At 45.7% G+C, this 15,353-nt stretch overlaps 1 protein-coding gene across 1 annotated transcript in view; it reads right to left on the bottom strand.

Moving 5' to 3' along the window:
• Window positions 1–14,878, bottom strand: part of TNFRSF11A (TNF receptor superfamily member 11a) — a 48,218-nt gene extending 33,340 nt beyond the window's left edge. The window contains exons 1-7 of the mRNA XM_045527630.1: window positions 14,787–14,878; window positions 13,743–13,879; window positions 13,494–13,610; window positions 11,661–11,838; window positions 7,871–8,070; window positions 6,183–6,258; window positions 4,599–4,653 (exon numbers count right to left, since the gene is read on the bottom strand). Coding sequence (XP_045383586.1) covers window positions 4,599–4,653; window positions 6,183–6,258; window positions 7,871–8,070; window positions 11,661–11,838; window positions 13,494–13,610; window positions 13,743–13,879; window positions 14,787–14,878 — 855 coding nt within the window. The remainder of the gene's footprint in view (window positions 1–4,598; window positions 4,654–6,182; window positions 6,259–7,870; window positions 8,071–11,660; window positions 11,839–13,493; window positions 13,611–13,742; window positions 13,880–14,786) is intronic.
• Window positions 14,879–15,353: the final 475 nt, after the last annotated feature.

Raw genomic sequence — 15,353 nt, 5'->3', positions numbered from 1 at the left:
AACAGGATTTATCTGAGCCGCAGGGTTTGTGAAGACTGCTGCCACACTGATGAATGACAAGGGCGAACGGGATGAATACGTAATCGGGCTGTATTTCAGATGACAAAATCAGCTGCTTCTGACACATAAGAAGGTGACACAGTCTGTCAGATAAGCACACACCTTGTGTTACACACACAGAAAGGTACTTTTTAGGGGAATTTGGTAAAGGGCTCCCCCGAAGCAGCTGTTTAGGGGCACTGTCAGATGCCACTGGCTGTGTCCTGGGCTCCAAGCCCCAGTGCCTTTTGAGCACCGTGTGACCTGGATTTGTGGACAGTTCATGTCCATGTTTAGGAGTGTGGCTGCGATTCACTCACCCCACCCATCATCTAACCCAGGAGCTTTGCACCTCTTTGCAAAAAAAAGGGGAAGTCACTGCTTCCAGAATTGACCAGATGTCCTAATTCTTAAACAGATTTTCAGATTATTCCCTAAGATCCCTTTCTCTCTCCTAAGCTTATAGCTTACTATGATTTTTCACCTGGTCACACCTCCTTCTTTTTAAAAAAATTGAGATATAATTCACATACCATAAAATCAAACCTTTAAAAGTGAACAATACAGTGGTTTTTAGTATTTTCACAAGGTTGTACAACCATCACTGCTATTTAATTCCAGAACATTTTCATCACCCCCAAACTGATGTGTCGACTTGACAGAGCTATAGAATTACGGATCTTTCAAGCAGCAGCAGAAATTTTGCGACTGTGAAAATCTGCTACGGTGAGGCAGAAAGTAATGGTTTTATCTCATTTAAGGTACAGCTTAAACAGAAATCCACTTTGTTCTCTATTTACATAGTATACTTTGAAGTATACCTTCAAACCTTTAAAATGGCAATATACATGCGACTTAAAGGGCAACATACATATATTTAAGGAAACGTGGTTTGGGGGTAAATGGAAAAAAATCTGGAAAACTCTTTAGGATGTCCACACGTGCAGAAGACAAAGCATGCCTTTACCATCCCTGTCCTCTTCATTCCCCGCTCTCTGCTCCCAACTTTCTTTCCCTCCACCTGCAGATCCAGCTCTAGGACGACTCCTCTTATGAAAGGACTGAGTGGCTCCCCAGTACTTGCACGTTATGTGGAACCTGCCTTTGCTGGGCTCACTCCAACCCTGTGCCTCAGTTCCACTAGTGGGCTCCCGGGCTTGCCCTGTGCATTGCAGTCTTGTGTTTATTAGGAAACCCAGTTCTTCTGACGCTCTAGCCTCGCTTGCTTTGCCAGTCTTCTGAGGTCGAACGTACTTGTTCCTCGATGCTGCAGGCCAGACTCTCTCCTTGCTCCGGACTCCCAGACTCTGCCTGAGTCCCACCTGCTTGGGCTCCGTTTCCTGTTAGCCTGCGGTGGATCTCCTTATGCCTGACTTCCTCTACCTGGATGGGCTGTCAGGTGCATCCTCTGGGTGTCATTTCTAGTGTATGAATGAATGGATGTGGTTCAGCCAGACAGCTCGGTCTCTCCTGGTCTGACTCGTCCTTCTGCCTACGGCATGTCTAGTTCTGATGCCCACCATCTCACCACTGGCTGTCTTGCCCACCAGCCGCTGGCAAGAGCCCGCAGGTGGCTCAAGACCCTCCTGGCAGCGGTCCTGCCCTGCCCTCTCTCCGTGCCTCTGACTTCCCTTCCCGCTGCCCAGAATTGGGGCCTGTCTCCATCCTCCAAGACCAGGCTCCCCATGGTTGCAAGGTGGTGGCCATTATTATTGGTAGCAATCCTAGCAAAGCAATAATTTGATAAAAACATATCCCTGCTAAAGTGTTCTTAAGTAGTCTCCCAAGGAATGGGGGAATTTAGGCCTAAGGCTGCAGATTTTTGGTTACTGGGGTGAGTTTGTCAGCTACTCTGTTGCCTCTCTTTGCCCAGGATGCAGCAAAGGAAGCCTTTTGACAATTGAGTTGAGATGCACAAACTTTCAGTTACTGAGATTTTTTTTTTTTTGAGCTTACCTTTAAGACTGACTTGTTTCCTTCTAAAACAACAGAGTCAAAGCTTTTGAATCATAGTTGTCTTCATGAAGCAAATAAAGCAGAAACACTTAAAATTTTTCATCTTTTAAGTAGTGAATATAGTCACATGATACAAAATTCAAAATGTCCAACACCCTATTTGGGGAAAAGTCTCCCTCCCACGGCTCTCCCAGTCACCCCCCACCCCATAGGTAACCAATGTCATTTTTTGGGTGCATCCTTCTGGAAGCAAAAGGAGAACTGATTCGTGATCCAAATGGGGGACTAGTCTATATAACAGCTGCCATGGAGGCCAGCTGGGATCAGGTCTGTCTCCAGTTCTTGTGTTTTGGGGAATATGATTTGACTTAAAGTACTTGAAGTCTTGTAAAAAAAACAGCCACGTATTGACAGGCTACAGTCCTTAATCAACAAGCTACAAATACTCTGTTTGGTCCACAGAATTTACCTCAACTAACCTTTGTTTTCTAATAGATCTCTCCTGAACTGGTAAGGAATATTAGAGTCTGTTTATAGCAAATTCCCCCTGCAAGTTCCTTGATAAGTCTGAAAAGGGGGAGTTAAAATAGCAAGATGATTTGACTTCTTTTGCTTCACTTTTTGCATCTTTTTGTGTCTTGTGTACATTTGTTTCAGAGCATACAGGCTGGTGTTTATCTTAATGGTGACAGACCCTTCTAGAATTAGATGCCCACAATCTGGGTGAGGCTTTGGAAGGGAGGGGAGAGACAATAAATTGTAAATAAATAAAAATTCTCTTTATAAGGCTATGTGGATTTATTTCCCTATGCAAAGCCATGTTGGGTCTAATTCTGAAAAACCATAAGCTGAAGAAACATAACATTTCTGCCAGTGGAGCTACAGAGATGAATGGCTCTGTATTTAGAATAGTAATGGGAAGGTTAAATATTTATTTTTCACGCTGTTAACCCAATTGTAGTGAAAGTCATTATGGATACTAAAATTACTTTCTTGCTCTACTGAAAATTCATGCTGACATATAACAAAGCAGAAAGAGGCTTGGCCCCTTCTGTCAAATCAAGAGGAAAAGGACCTCACCCAGAAGACCAAATGAGGGGTTTTCCATAGATTTTATAAAATATCCTCTGTGACTATATTTGAGAATCTAGCTATAATTTCAGTAAGGATGGTATCGAATTTCTGAATATTACAGTAGAACTGAAAGATGTGGTTTTTGTTAAGAGAGAAACTATTAAATGTGAAAATAACACCTTACTTAATAGTCCTGCTGACCTTGAAAAAAAAAATCCTTAAAGAAAGTCACTACCGAAACTGATCCTACCCAAAGTAGAAAGAATACGAATAAATCACTAGTGTCCTATGTGCCCAGAACACTAAGAGAGTTTCTTTACTATGCCGGTCTCACGGTAAGAAATTATTTCTCTCTGAAGCATTTTGTTCTCAGAAGTAAACAAACAATAAACAAAGGGTAGCATTAATAGATCAAAGTGACCTACAAACAAATGCTCTACTTCTTGTCCATTTCTCTGAATGTCGTTTTTGACAGCCAGCTGAGATGGCCGGCCAGAGAGGAGGTCTCAGTTCTGCCATTTACAAATGTCCAATTAGTGAGTTGAAACGCAGGCCCTTTAAATCGAGATATTCTGGGACAGCCTTTCAGGTGTGCCTCTGTCTTAGCTACTTTCCTGGAAGCTTCCAGATGCCCTTCTCCATTTCATCTGGCTTTCTATTCTTGATTATGGCACAGTCCTGTGTTTATTAATGCAAAGAAAAAGCATCCCACCCGCATGCTTGCAGTTCACGTTCATCACTGGGAGTGGAAACGACGTAGGAATCATGTGTAGCTCTGATGTCAGACAGGGCAGATATTTATAGAAAAAAGAAAAATTAAATACTAACTAAGGGTCTGATATGACAGAATACAGAATTGTAGCAGCGGAGAGGTAAGGGCTGGGAGAACTCAGGTGGGAGGAGGGGACGTGGTACCTGGAGTGTTGGTGAGGAGGGTAGAAAGAGGTGGTCCCCATGGGCAAGGGCAGGGTGGGCTTCAGAGCAGGAAGGTTTTTCTACCCAGGGCAGCTCTCAGAATTGGGCTTCCAGTTGGGCCTGGACAGAAGAAAGCCTGACATTTCTTTAATAAAACTATCTACATTTCTACAATTTTGGGACCAAAAAAAGGCCAATTCTAAGCCTTAGTCTCCTCACCTGTGTGATGGGGTTAATAACTGTGCCCATCTCTGTGCACTGAGAATCAGATGCAATATTAATATTTCATGTCAATGACCCGGCATTGGCAAGTGCCAATACTCCATAAGCAATAAGGTTCTGCTTCCTGTCTTTGAAGCTAAAGACCTCTCTAGCAGGTTGCTGGGAGAGTTAGGTCGCTGGGCCCTCAGCCCAGTGGTCTGCATTCAGCAGAGAGGGATATTTCTGTGCACACCTGAGCAGAATAGGAAGTACGCACAACTGACATCCAGTCATTCCCCAAGGGGAAAAGGGTACGACCAGAACAGGGAAAGAAGGTGGGACAGAGGCACTAGGCACCCCAAGAAATATTCTGAAGGACTAACAGTACTCCTGAGTGCATCATGCTTTCTTACTTTCAACCTGCTGTGACCAGCAAAAGCTGCACAGCAGAGCATTTTAGCGGGACAACTGGAAGAAAACACATGTTTGACTTCAAATGAAGAAGTGCTTTCTCACGGGATTGGAAACTTGAGGCATCAATGCGAAGTCGTGGCAAGTGTCCCGAGTCATTGTGGTGGCTTCGTGTGTGGGAGTTCAGCTCCGCCTAGGTGAAGGCAGAGAGACAGCTGACTCATCTGTCTGCTGATAAAGCTGCTGCTAGATTGTATCTGCGATTTCTGCTAACCAGAACATAAGCAAGTTATGACCAAAAGTCCAGACATTCTCATTTTAAATAAACTTGGTAGATAGAATTTCAGGCTTAACACATTTACAGAGAAAATATCACACTCCTGTTTCTTTTGTATAACGCAGAGCATCATTTCACGCTTTAGAACAACACTGCACAGGCACCTGTGAAGATAATATGTTATAAATTAAAGAGACAAAGAACATAAAGGGGCAATGTTTTAGGATTCTCGTGAACCCCAGTGGATCACCTGGCACCTTCTCTGGGGTGTGTCTGCCCCACGTGGGAGACCAGTGAACTACGGAACACATTAAAAACTTGGAAACCCCAAGTTATACTGGCTAGGTACGTGGCCTAAGTCTGCAGTCCCCAACCCCTGGGCCGCGGACCAGTCCCAGTCCCTGGCCTGTTAGCAACGGGGCTGCACAGGAGGAGATGAGAAGCGGGGAGGGAGGGCAGCTTCACCTGTATTTACAGCCACTCCCCATCGCTTGCATCACCGCATAAGCTCCGCCTCCTGCCAGCTCAGCAACGGGGTTAGATTCTCATAGGAGCTCAAACCCTATTGTAAACTATGCTTAGGGGGGATCTAGGTTGCGGCGCCTTATGAGAATCTAATGCCTGATGATCTGAGATGGAGCTGAGGTGGGGATGCTAGCTCTGGGGAGCAGCTGAAAATACAGATTTTCATTAGCAGAGAGGTTTGACTGCACAATAAATGCAATGTGCGTGAATCATCCCAAAACTGTCTTCCCCTCCCCATCTGTGGAAGAACTGTCTTCAATGAAACTGGTCCCTGATGCCAAAAAGGTTGGGGGCCACTGGCCTAAGTCATAACAGAAGTGGATACAGAGAATCAGAGGTTTTAACAGAAAACTCCCAGAGTGTTGAAAATATAATTCATTTCCAAGAAATATATTCTACACATAGCACTGGAAAAAAAAAAAACATTCTGCTGCCCAAAGTAAGGCTCATGTATTTTGTGATTAGTACAACGTGCCTCGTTCATTTGAGAAGATTGTGAAGAAATATAACTATCACAAACAATATTATAACTGGCCTGATACTAAAGGATTTGGGATATTCTAAAATGCATTTTGTGAATCTGTGATCAGTGATAAAGGGTATTCAGAACTCCCTGCAGTCCCCAACCCCCCGGCTGTGGACCAGCATCGGTCCATGGCCTGTTACAAATCGGGCCTCAGAGCTCTCCTCCCACCCCCCAAAATTGTCTTCCATGAAACTCAGGAACTGGGCCACACACCAGGAGGTGAGCGGTGGGCGAGAGTGAAGCTTCATTTGTATTTACAGCCGCTCTCCATTGCTCGCGTCATCACCTGAGCTCCTCATCCCCGTAGAAACACTGTCTTCCATGACACTAGTCCCTGGTGCCAAAAAGGTTGCAAACCGCTGAAAACTCCCACTTGAAGGCATTCATCACAGCTGGTCAACTCCTCTCTCACTGGGAATTATAAATATGAATCAATCCCTTCCCCACATACATACTGTCCCCCCCAAAAGGGGTTGTGAGTTGATTTACTCACTGTGAAAATAATAGAGTAAGGCCACTCATTTCTTTGCCTGAGTCATTTGCCTTTATCTTGAAAAATGATTTTGCACATAATACAGACCAGAAGATAAAATTTTATTATTTCCTTTAAAAAGCTCTGCTGTTTATAAAAAAGAAACCTGCACTCGAATGTTTACTGTAGCACAATTCACAATTGCAAAGATGTGGAATCATCCCAAGTGCCCATCAATTCATGAGTGGATTAATAAGACGTGGTATATGTATAACATGGAGTACTACTCAGCCATAAAAAATGAATTAACATCTTTTGCAGCAATTTGGATGGAACTGGAGACCATTATCCTAAGTGAAGTATCTCAAGAATGGAAGAACAGACACCACATGTACTCTCTAATAAGCTGGAACTAACCGACGGGCACACATGGGCACAGACGGAAGTAAAAGCCACTGGAAATCAAGCAGGGCGGAGGGGGGAAGAGGAGGGGCAAAAACCTGTCTAACAGGTACAGTGAACACTATTCCCGTGACGGGCACACTTACAGCCCTGACTCGAGCATTACAAAGCTATATGTGTAACAAAAACATTGGTACTCACTTAATATTTTGATTTAAAGAATAACAAAATAAATAAAAAGCTGTGCTGTCATCTCACCATCAAAGTCATTTTCACTGAGCTCTCATACACTTGCACGAGGTATTGGCTTGATGCAGGACTAAAGGACAAAAGGCAGGGCCCGTCCGTGCCCTGTAAAAGCTTTTAGTACCAAGGGACATGGCTACAGATGCAGGGAAGAAAGAAAACTGTCATAGACAGAGCTCCACACGGCGATCCAAGACCCGGTGCATGGAAAGCTCCCACTGATTGGGGACAGGGAAGGAGGGGGAACGTGGCCCTGAACTCTCACCAGTGTCCCATCCTTCTTGGCTTCAGATGGGGCGGGGAAGGACTCAGCAGCACTGTGGAGCGTACCATAAAGACTGCTGGGAGGAGAAAGGGCGATAAGAAGGTGCAAACTCCTCCTGGACAAGAACTGAGCCAGGGCTGGGACGTCAGGCGGGAGTGGAGGTACAAAGAGCAACTGGGGAAGGTGAAATCCGCAGGCGGCCAAGAAGGCAGCTCACTTCAGGGAGGTGAGAAAGGGCTGTCTCCCACCCTGAAATGCCAAAGTTGGCTCTTTTTACTCCTGTCCTTCCAATGCCTTTTTCACTTTGGAGTAATTTAAAAAATTTTATTATGGTAAAATATATATAACACAACATTTGCCACTTTAACCATTAAGTGTCCAATTCGGCAGCACTAAGTGCATTCACAATATTGTACGACTGTCACCACTATTTCCAGAACATTTTCATCACCCCAAACAGAATCCCTATAAGCTTTAAGAAATAACTCTCCATTTCCCCTCCCCCAGCTTCTGGCAACCACCATCCTAATGCCTGTCTATGAGTTTGACTACTCTACGCACCCCACTTAGGCGGACCCATACAGTATCCGTCCTCTTGTGTCTGGCTTCCTTTGTTTAGCATAATGTCTTTGGGGCTCATCCATATTGTATTATGCACCAGAACTTCTCGTTTTATGGCTAAGATCCTATTGCACGTGTACACCACGCTGTGCTCATCCATTCCTCTGTCCGTGGATGTTTGGGTTGCTTCCACCTTTGGGCTACAGTGAACAATGCGGCAGAGAACACTGGTCCACAAATACTTGTATAAGCCCCTGTTTTCAGTTCTTTCAGTCTACACCTAGGGCTCATACAGTAATTCTTTAGCTTTTGGAGGAACCCCCAAATTGGTTTCCACACACAGAGGCCGTATCATTTTACATTCCCACCAGCACAGCAATGCATGGTATTTCGCCATATCCTCAACACGTGTTAATTTTCTCTTTTTTTAGTAGTAGCCACCCTGATGAGTGTGAAGTAGTATCTCATTGTGGTTTTGGTTTCCATTTCCCTAATAACTAAGGATGCTGAGGATCCTTTCATGTTCTTACTGGCCATTTGTATATCTTCTTTGGAGAGCTGTCTATTCAAGTCCCTTGCCCATTTTTCACAGGATAATTTAATTTTGCCTGGACCTGTTCGCAGGATTTGATTCAGCTATTGATAGCACTGGCTATGACATAGAACATGAGTGACATCAGAGGGCCGTAGGATTCTTGGCTCCATTTTCACCATCTTGAAAGAATTCCTTAGTTTTCTAAGAAAAATGTTCCTGCTCTAAACAGCATCACTGCATGGTTCTTGAGAAAATAAATTAGGGTTTTAGCATTTAAGCAAGACATGGTCAGTGAGATCACAACCTAAAAGTGGGACAAATTAAATACATATTCATTTATTCCTTAACTATTAAGTGAACACATACTATGTGCCAGAGACAATTTTAGGTCCTGTGGACATATATGGTGGATGGATACTCAACAGAGAGCATCCAAGGGAGAAGAATGACAATAAAAAACATACATATGAAATCTGGTTGTAATAATTGTTGTTAAAAAAAATAGAACAATCTAAGTAAGGTGACTGAATTATTATGGGACGCCTCCTTGAGAAGCTGATATGTGGGGGGGAGACCTGCATAAAGCGAGGGAACAAGTCAAATGGACAGCACCTATCGAGAGAAGAAATATTCTCTTCGCATCTGCACAGGCCCTGCAGGGAGTGTGCAGGGCTTGGTCAAGGACGGGCAAGACTGTGACTAAGTGCAGTGAGCGGAGGGTGGTACCTAAGGTTACACAACTGATTACATAAGTTACACAGACGTGAGTTAATATATACCCACAGGGTCAGGGCTGTGTGGTATTGACTTTGGGATCATAGTGGACATGCTGTTACCCTATAAAGGTTCAAATAATAAGCACTTCATGCCATTTTCATTACCAGGTAGGAATGCCACAGGATTTTTAAAAAATGTATTATTAATTGTGATAAAATACACACAAAGTTTACCACCTTAACCATTCTACCACAAGATTTTTTTGGAATAGATATTACGTACAGGAAAAAATCTGACTTAGGTCAGGTTTGATTTAAAAGAAAAACAAACCCTTAAAAACATAGAGTAACTGCATTGTACTAGGAGTCTCGACACAGTCACCATTTTGATTTAGCAAACTTTAAACAACTGACTTTACACGCTGTCTCCAAAGCTGCTTGCTCCTGGGCCCACCAGCATTTCCCCAACACCTTGGTTCCAGTCGCGTGCTCCTTACAGGAGGAAGAGAGCCCTGTGCAGATTCCGACAGGAGCTATCAAAGGTCCATTGATTTTTGCTCACCCCTCTGTCTCACTTTCCTCACAATGCATTATTATCTGCTCCCTGAAAAGAAAACATATGGCCCAGGGGAAAATGAAGAAATAACCTGGCATTTCAAAACTTTAATTGCAAGTTTCTTTGTCTTCCAGAGAGATAAAGAGGGAAGAAAGTTTGCAGCTGTGGGCTTCCTAAAATCAAGGTGCAAGGCAGGTTTGTTTCCTAAACACAGTAATTAGGGTGGCTTTGACATGTCCTTAGATGATCACTCAACATTTGCACAGGCTCCCCTGAATGCCCCTTTATTCTCCCAGTGTGAAAGCCTTTTTTTATTGTCATTCTTGGGTTTTTGTTTTTTTTTTAACTTTTAGTCATTTGAGATGAGAACTGCTTTCTCTTCTGTAGTAAAAGCCAACAACCCCTGTGCTCAGCATCTAAGAGTGTGCTGGTCTGCCCGCAGGCCAAGGACCTTCCAGGATCCACCTCCATCCTGGGGGTGCACAAGCTGCTAAGGCCATGACCTCCAGCGTGGCTAAAGGAGGAACTATCCTCCTTAACTGCCACCCTCCCTTCCTTGACTGCCCCAGGCCCTCAGGGTGAAAGCCAGGGCTTCTTCCTGCGCCCAGAACTGCCTGGAAAACTTTTTAAAATGCAGGTTCTGATTCAGGAAGTCAGAATGGGCCCCGGCATTCCGCATTCCTAACACACTCTCAGGTGCTGCTGAGGCTGGTCCGTGAGTAGTAAGGTCGGGGATGACATTAAAGACCAAGAGCCAGAACTTGTATTCTCAAACACGGTACAGTCATCTCTGTCTATGTAACAGACACTGAAAGCCACCTCTCCCATCACTCAGTACAGACACTATTTATCTTGAATGGGACACAAAGGAAGAATTGGCCCTTATGAAGCACCTACCATGTGCCAGGCACTACGCTGGAGACTTGACTTCCCTTATCTTCCTGCATCCTCAAAGGAGAGATAATTGTAATGTCATAACTTCCCTTTACAGCGGACTGTAACAGTTTCCTACTGGTTCTGAATCAAATTCACACTCCTAAGCATGAACCTGGAAAGACTCCACCAATTTGGGGCAAAATCAGAGATACCCTGGGGCAAGGGGGTTGCAAAATCAAGTTAGAAATCTCTTCTTGGGCTTGAATTCTCTTTTCCAATATGGAAAGAAAACACAACACAGCTGCCCCGGCCTCTTTCTGCCTCCCACCGGCACCTGGGAACGTGGAGCCCCTGGCGCTGGGTGTGACCTCCCTGTGGACTCGCTCCCCAGGTCAGAGGAGCCGGGTGCCTGTCACTTGTGCGTCACTCGAGAGGACTGGTCCACACAGTTAAGATGACTGGTTATGCCTTCTGGCACTTTGGTCACTTGCAATTTTACAGTAAATCAGACTCCAGTGTCCTGGTCACAGGGATTCCCCAACTGGGGTATAAAAGATTTAAGCCCATTAAAAGGGGGTGATTTTTTATGGTTTCATTTTTCCATCTTTAAACCTTGTGACCATTAGAAATTAACGAGTTAAGGTTTAAGAAAAGATTCCAGTTGTGTTCCCACTGAACGTAATTGCCCCTCCCTTGTACCCCAATGTCACAGGTTTGGGGGTCTGTTTCTAGATTTCGGGCAGCCGTGCAGCAGTACGCAACACTGCTACATTCCGCCCGGACCCCGCCAGCGTCTCCCAAGCTCACTCTGGATAAAAGCTCGGGACTGATGGTGACCCAGAGGCTATGCATGCTCTGACACTCTTTCTTATCTGAACTTCTCTCCTACTGCTTAGGGAGGGCCTTTTAAGGAATTGGAAAAATGTCAGGAATGGAAAATGATTTTGATTTGTGCCACGCTAAAGACGTGTCAAAATAGGAGCCCAGGTCATTTGGGTCAAGGGAAGAGTCCGCAAATTAACTGTAATTATAGTAAGACTAAGACATAGCAAACCTTTAGAAATATAACAGAACTGCCTCCAGAAGTTATGAGGGTGAACATCTAACCTCCCACTGGCTGCTGCCCTGGGGCTCCGAGGCCCCGTCCCCACCACCCAGCCCCAGCACAGAGCCTGGCCGAGCAGAGGGCAGAGCGTGCCGTGTGGCCTGGCGCACAGCAGGGCTGCAGCGCGGTGTGGACAGGCCGGCTCTGGTGTGCCGGGCAGAGGAGTCAGAGGTGCCCTGGCTTCAGGAAGTGGTGGAGATGATTCAAGATGTCACACTGCTTTTCCTCCTGAGTCAGGGATCAACTGCCACACAGAGCTTGTGCCAAAGGTACCCTGGGTGCCTGTCTTCTAGCTCGATTAGCCTTAAAGACACAGCATTTTCATTTCTGCTTAGTCGTAGAAAGCCTTCATCAAGTACATCCTCAAACAGACAAGACAGACCCCCAAAAATGCAGACTGGTTATGTTAGTTCCCAAAATACTAAATGGCTTGCTTCTGTCCCACCCTCCTAGGAGGTCTCTTTTCCTACGCCATCATATCGTCACCTGTACAAGCATTTTACCTGAGGGGTTAAGACCACAGTCACTGGAGCAGATGCCTAGTAGGAGTTCCAGCTCTGCCACTGACTAGCTGTGCAAACCCAGGCAAGTTAATTAGTCTCTCTGTGCCTCAGTTTTCTCATCTTACTAGCAAGGTAGACTAAGCAATAGACATATCCTACGTAAAGCACCCAGCACATGCCTGGCACAGAGGAGCAATTCAGCAAGTAGCAGGCACTTTTAACATATTAATCATATCATACTGTCAGAGCTGAGCTCAAACCTTTGCATGGAACCCCATGGTCTACAGCAGTGGTGCTCACACTCGAGTGTGCGTCAGAACAACCCAGAGAGGTTGTTAAGCCATGGACCGCTGGCCCCCAGCCCCAGGTTTCTGATTCAGTGGGTGCGAGGCGAGCCCAAGAATGTGCATTTCTGACATGTTGCCAGGTGATTCTGCTGCTGGCTCCAGGACCGGAGTTTGAGAACTCCTGGTCTACAGGGCAGAGCCCTTTGTGACAGACCCACAGCACCTCCCAGCTGGCTTCATCCTTCCCTGGTCCCAAACCTCAGGCAGGACAGGATTGTCTCGTGTCTGCTCTGCTCGCCCCCAGCTCTGCCCCTTCCGCCCCTCACCCCTGGGCTCTGCACCTCCCAGAAGCACACCCATCCTTCCACAGCAGGTCCAACGCCACCTGCCCGTTCTCCACCCCAGCACCACCTGCTCCTCCCGTGGCGCTTCCCAAGGAACAGAGACAGGAGGTCAGAGGCTGCAAGGTCCTAAACTGATGACTTGTGGGTGTTTGGTTTTTCATTTTTTTGTTATTTGCTAGTAAATATAAAATAAGTATCTGTTGAATTAAAAGGATGAAAAGCTTACAAAGAGATTGAAGGAAGTGGAGCGAATAACCCCGGGAAAAGGGGAAGTTGTGGGCTGACAGTCTTCAACAATAGAAATATTAAAATAAAGAAGACATTAACCAACCAGTCTTTATCCCTATTAAAGAACAAATTGGAGGATATGGGGTCAAATTGTGACATGTTAGATTTAGGTCTGTTGGAGGGAAGTTCCTGACGTTAGGAATTATTAAACAATGAAACGGGTGAGCGAGGGCGGATGTGAACAATCTCTGCTAAGCTTTAAAAATGGAACAGATTCTCAGACCATGGAAGTTTTAGGTGCGATCCCGCCTGCATAGCTGAGCACGGAGTTGTGTGAAGACAAGGAAGGGCCTTTAAAGATCTCCTTTAACTGGATGTGAGTTTGACAGCTGTTTGTGCCACTGAGTGATACACTTTGGAGTTAGGTGCTCACTATATTAGACAAGCAATACATATTTTTAAAAGATCGATACCTTGGGGAAGTGGTTCATTTCCCAACTGCCGAATAAGAGCCCCAACCCGGCCAACCTGTGGTGGTAACAGGATTTCAGGCAAGCCGCACGACCTCTCCCCATCGCCCGGTTTAGCCACTGCATTCGCCAAAAGCTAAAGAGAGTTTTTCTTCCTCATTTTTAATGGAAAGTCTTCAAATTTCTGATAGTTTGAGGAAGTGGCTCTAGTACTCTCAACACTCTGCAGGAAATGTAATAAGTTATTATTACTCTGATGAACCAAAAGGGCAGTTTTTGCAGTCCGTTCTTCCTGCCATTTGGAAACCTGGCAGTTCTCAGACTTGGCTTGTGCCACATGGGCCTCCGTGTCACCGGCTGGGTTAGGATTTTTCGGGGGTGGAGGAAGTCTAACAGGGCAGAGAGGAAGGGGGAAACTCTTCTTAGGCAACAGCGATCTGCCAGGAAAATGTGTATCATGCAAGCAAAACATTTTTTGCCCAGCTATTGGTCCAACGTAAACACTGCTTCTTTGGGGGTCAGGTGACATATCTGAGGCCAGTGTGAGAAGAACTGGGGGTCAGGTCACACCTGCCTCTGCTCTGACCGCTGCTCTCTTCAGCCTGAGTTTAGAGCTCTCTGCCTCTATCCTGAACTTCTCATTCCAAGACACCTCCAGGCCAGGAAATGGCTCTCTAAATTCCAGAGCACACAAATTTCCTGCCCAGCCCAACGCCTTGGGGCTTTTAGCTTGTTTACCTCTACAGGGTGTAAGGAACTTTATCTCTGCCTCCCAATAAGATAATCCAAAAAAAGGTGAGATTCGATAGTCTGAGCTTCATCTTTCTTTTTTGTTTGGGAAAAAAGTCCTTCACTTGAACCTGAAACAACTTTGTAACTTGGGCTAAGACAGACAGTAATTTCCTTAAAAAACTGTGAAAATTATAATCGATGCGGTCAGCCATTCTGTCTGGACAGTTGCCATGCCTTTTTTTTTTAAATAATAGGTGCAACCAGCCATGTCCTTTGCCCCGGCACCTTCAGCACCCTGCACAGCCCTGCTGGCTCTGAAATCACCCCTGCCTTGGGCTTCTCCTTCTCTCACTACTGCCCTGACCCGATTCAAGCCTTTTCTAACTGTTCCCTGAACCAAGGCAGTGGCCTCCTCACTGGCCCCAGCCCCACCCCCGGCCACTCTTCCCCACCGCACACAAATCTGATCGTGGCCCGCCCCGGCTCACTGTTCAACAAGATTAAATCTGAACTATTTTGCTTGCACATAAAGCCCTTGAGTGCTGGCTTTTGCCGCCTTCTTGCCCCACACCCTCGAGTCCAGGAATACTGTACTTTCTATAATTCCCTAAAAACACTCCACCTGCTGTTCCCACCACCAGCAAAGCACTGGCCATCCTGGCCCCCCTGCCCAAATGCCGCTCTCTTGTGCTTTTGTAGTGCTTTAGACACACATAACCACACGGGAAGGAAGAAGAGGAAATCCTCCCTGATGCTTTCAGGTTAAGGCCCTCCTGGTCCCATGTGCTGTACTTCGTGTGCACACGCCTGGACTGCGAGTCTCCTGAAGACAGGGGTTGTGCTCCCTGGTCTCTGTCTCCTTAGCCCATTTCACAGTGTCCCACATTCACTGATTTGCTGCAATCAATGAATGCATTTAACACAAGTTCAGGTTTATTTCTCACTATCGAATGTGACTGCCCACAGCAACCAAAGGCTGCGAGTCCACGGTGGCCAACAAAACAAATACAGGCATAAAGCAGTCATCACACAGCCACGGAGAACGTACTTCCGACTGCTGACTGGGGCTTCTGCGGGCTCCGTGGTCTGAGAACACACTGCAACTGGAACGCAATGCCGTGAGAACAGCGG

The sequence above is a fragment of the Lemur catta genome, chromosome 16, assembly GCF_020740605.2.
Source record: "Lemur catta isolate mLemCat1 chromosome 16, mLemCat1.pri, whole genome shotgun sequence".
In the NCBI taxonomy this organism is placed as follows: domain Eukaryota; kingdom Metazoa; phylum Chordata; class Mammalia; order Primates; family Lemuridae; genus Lemur; species Lemur catta.
Note: the sequence above shows the minus strand (reverse complement) of the source record. Positions and strands in the feature narration are given on the sequence as shown.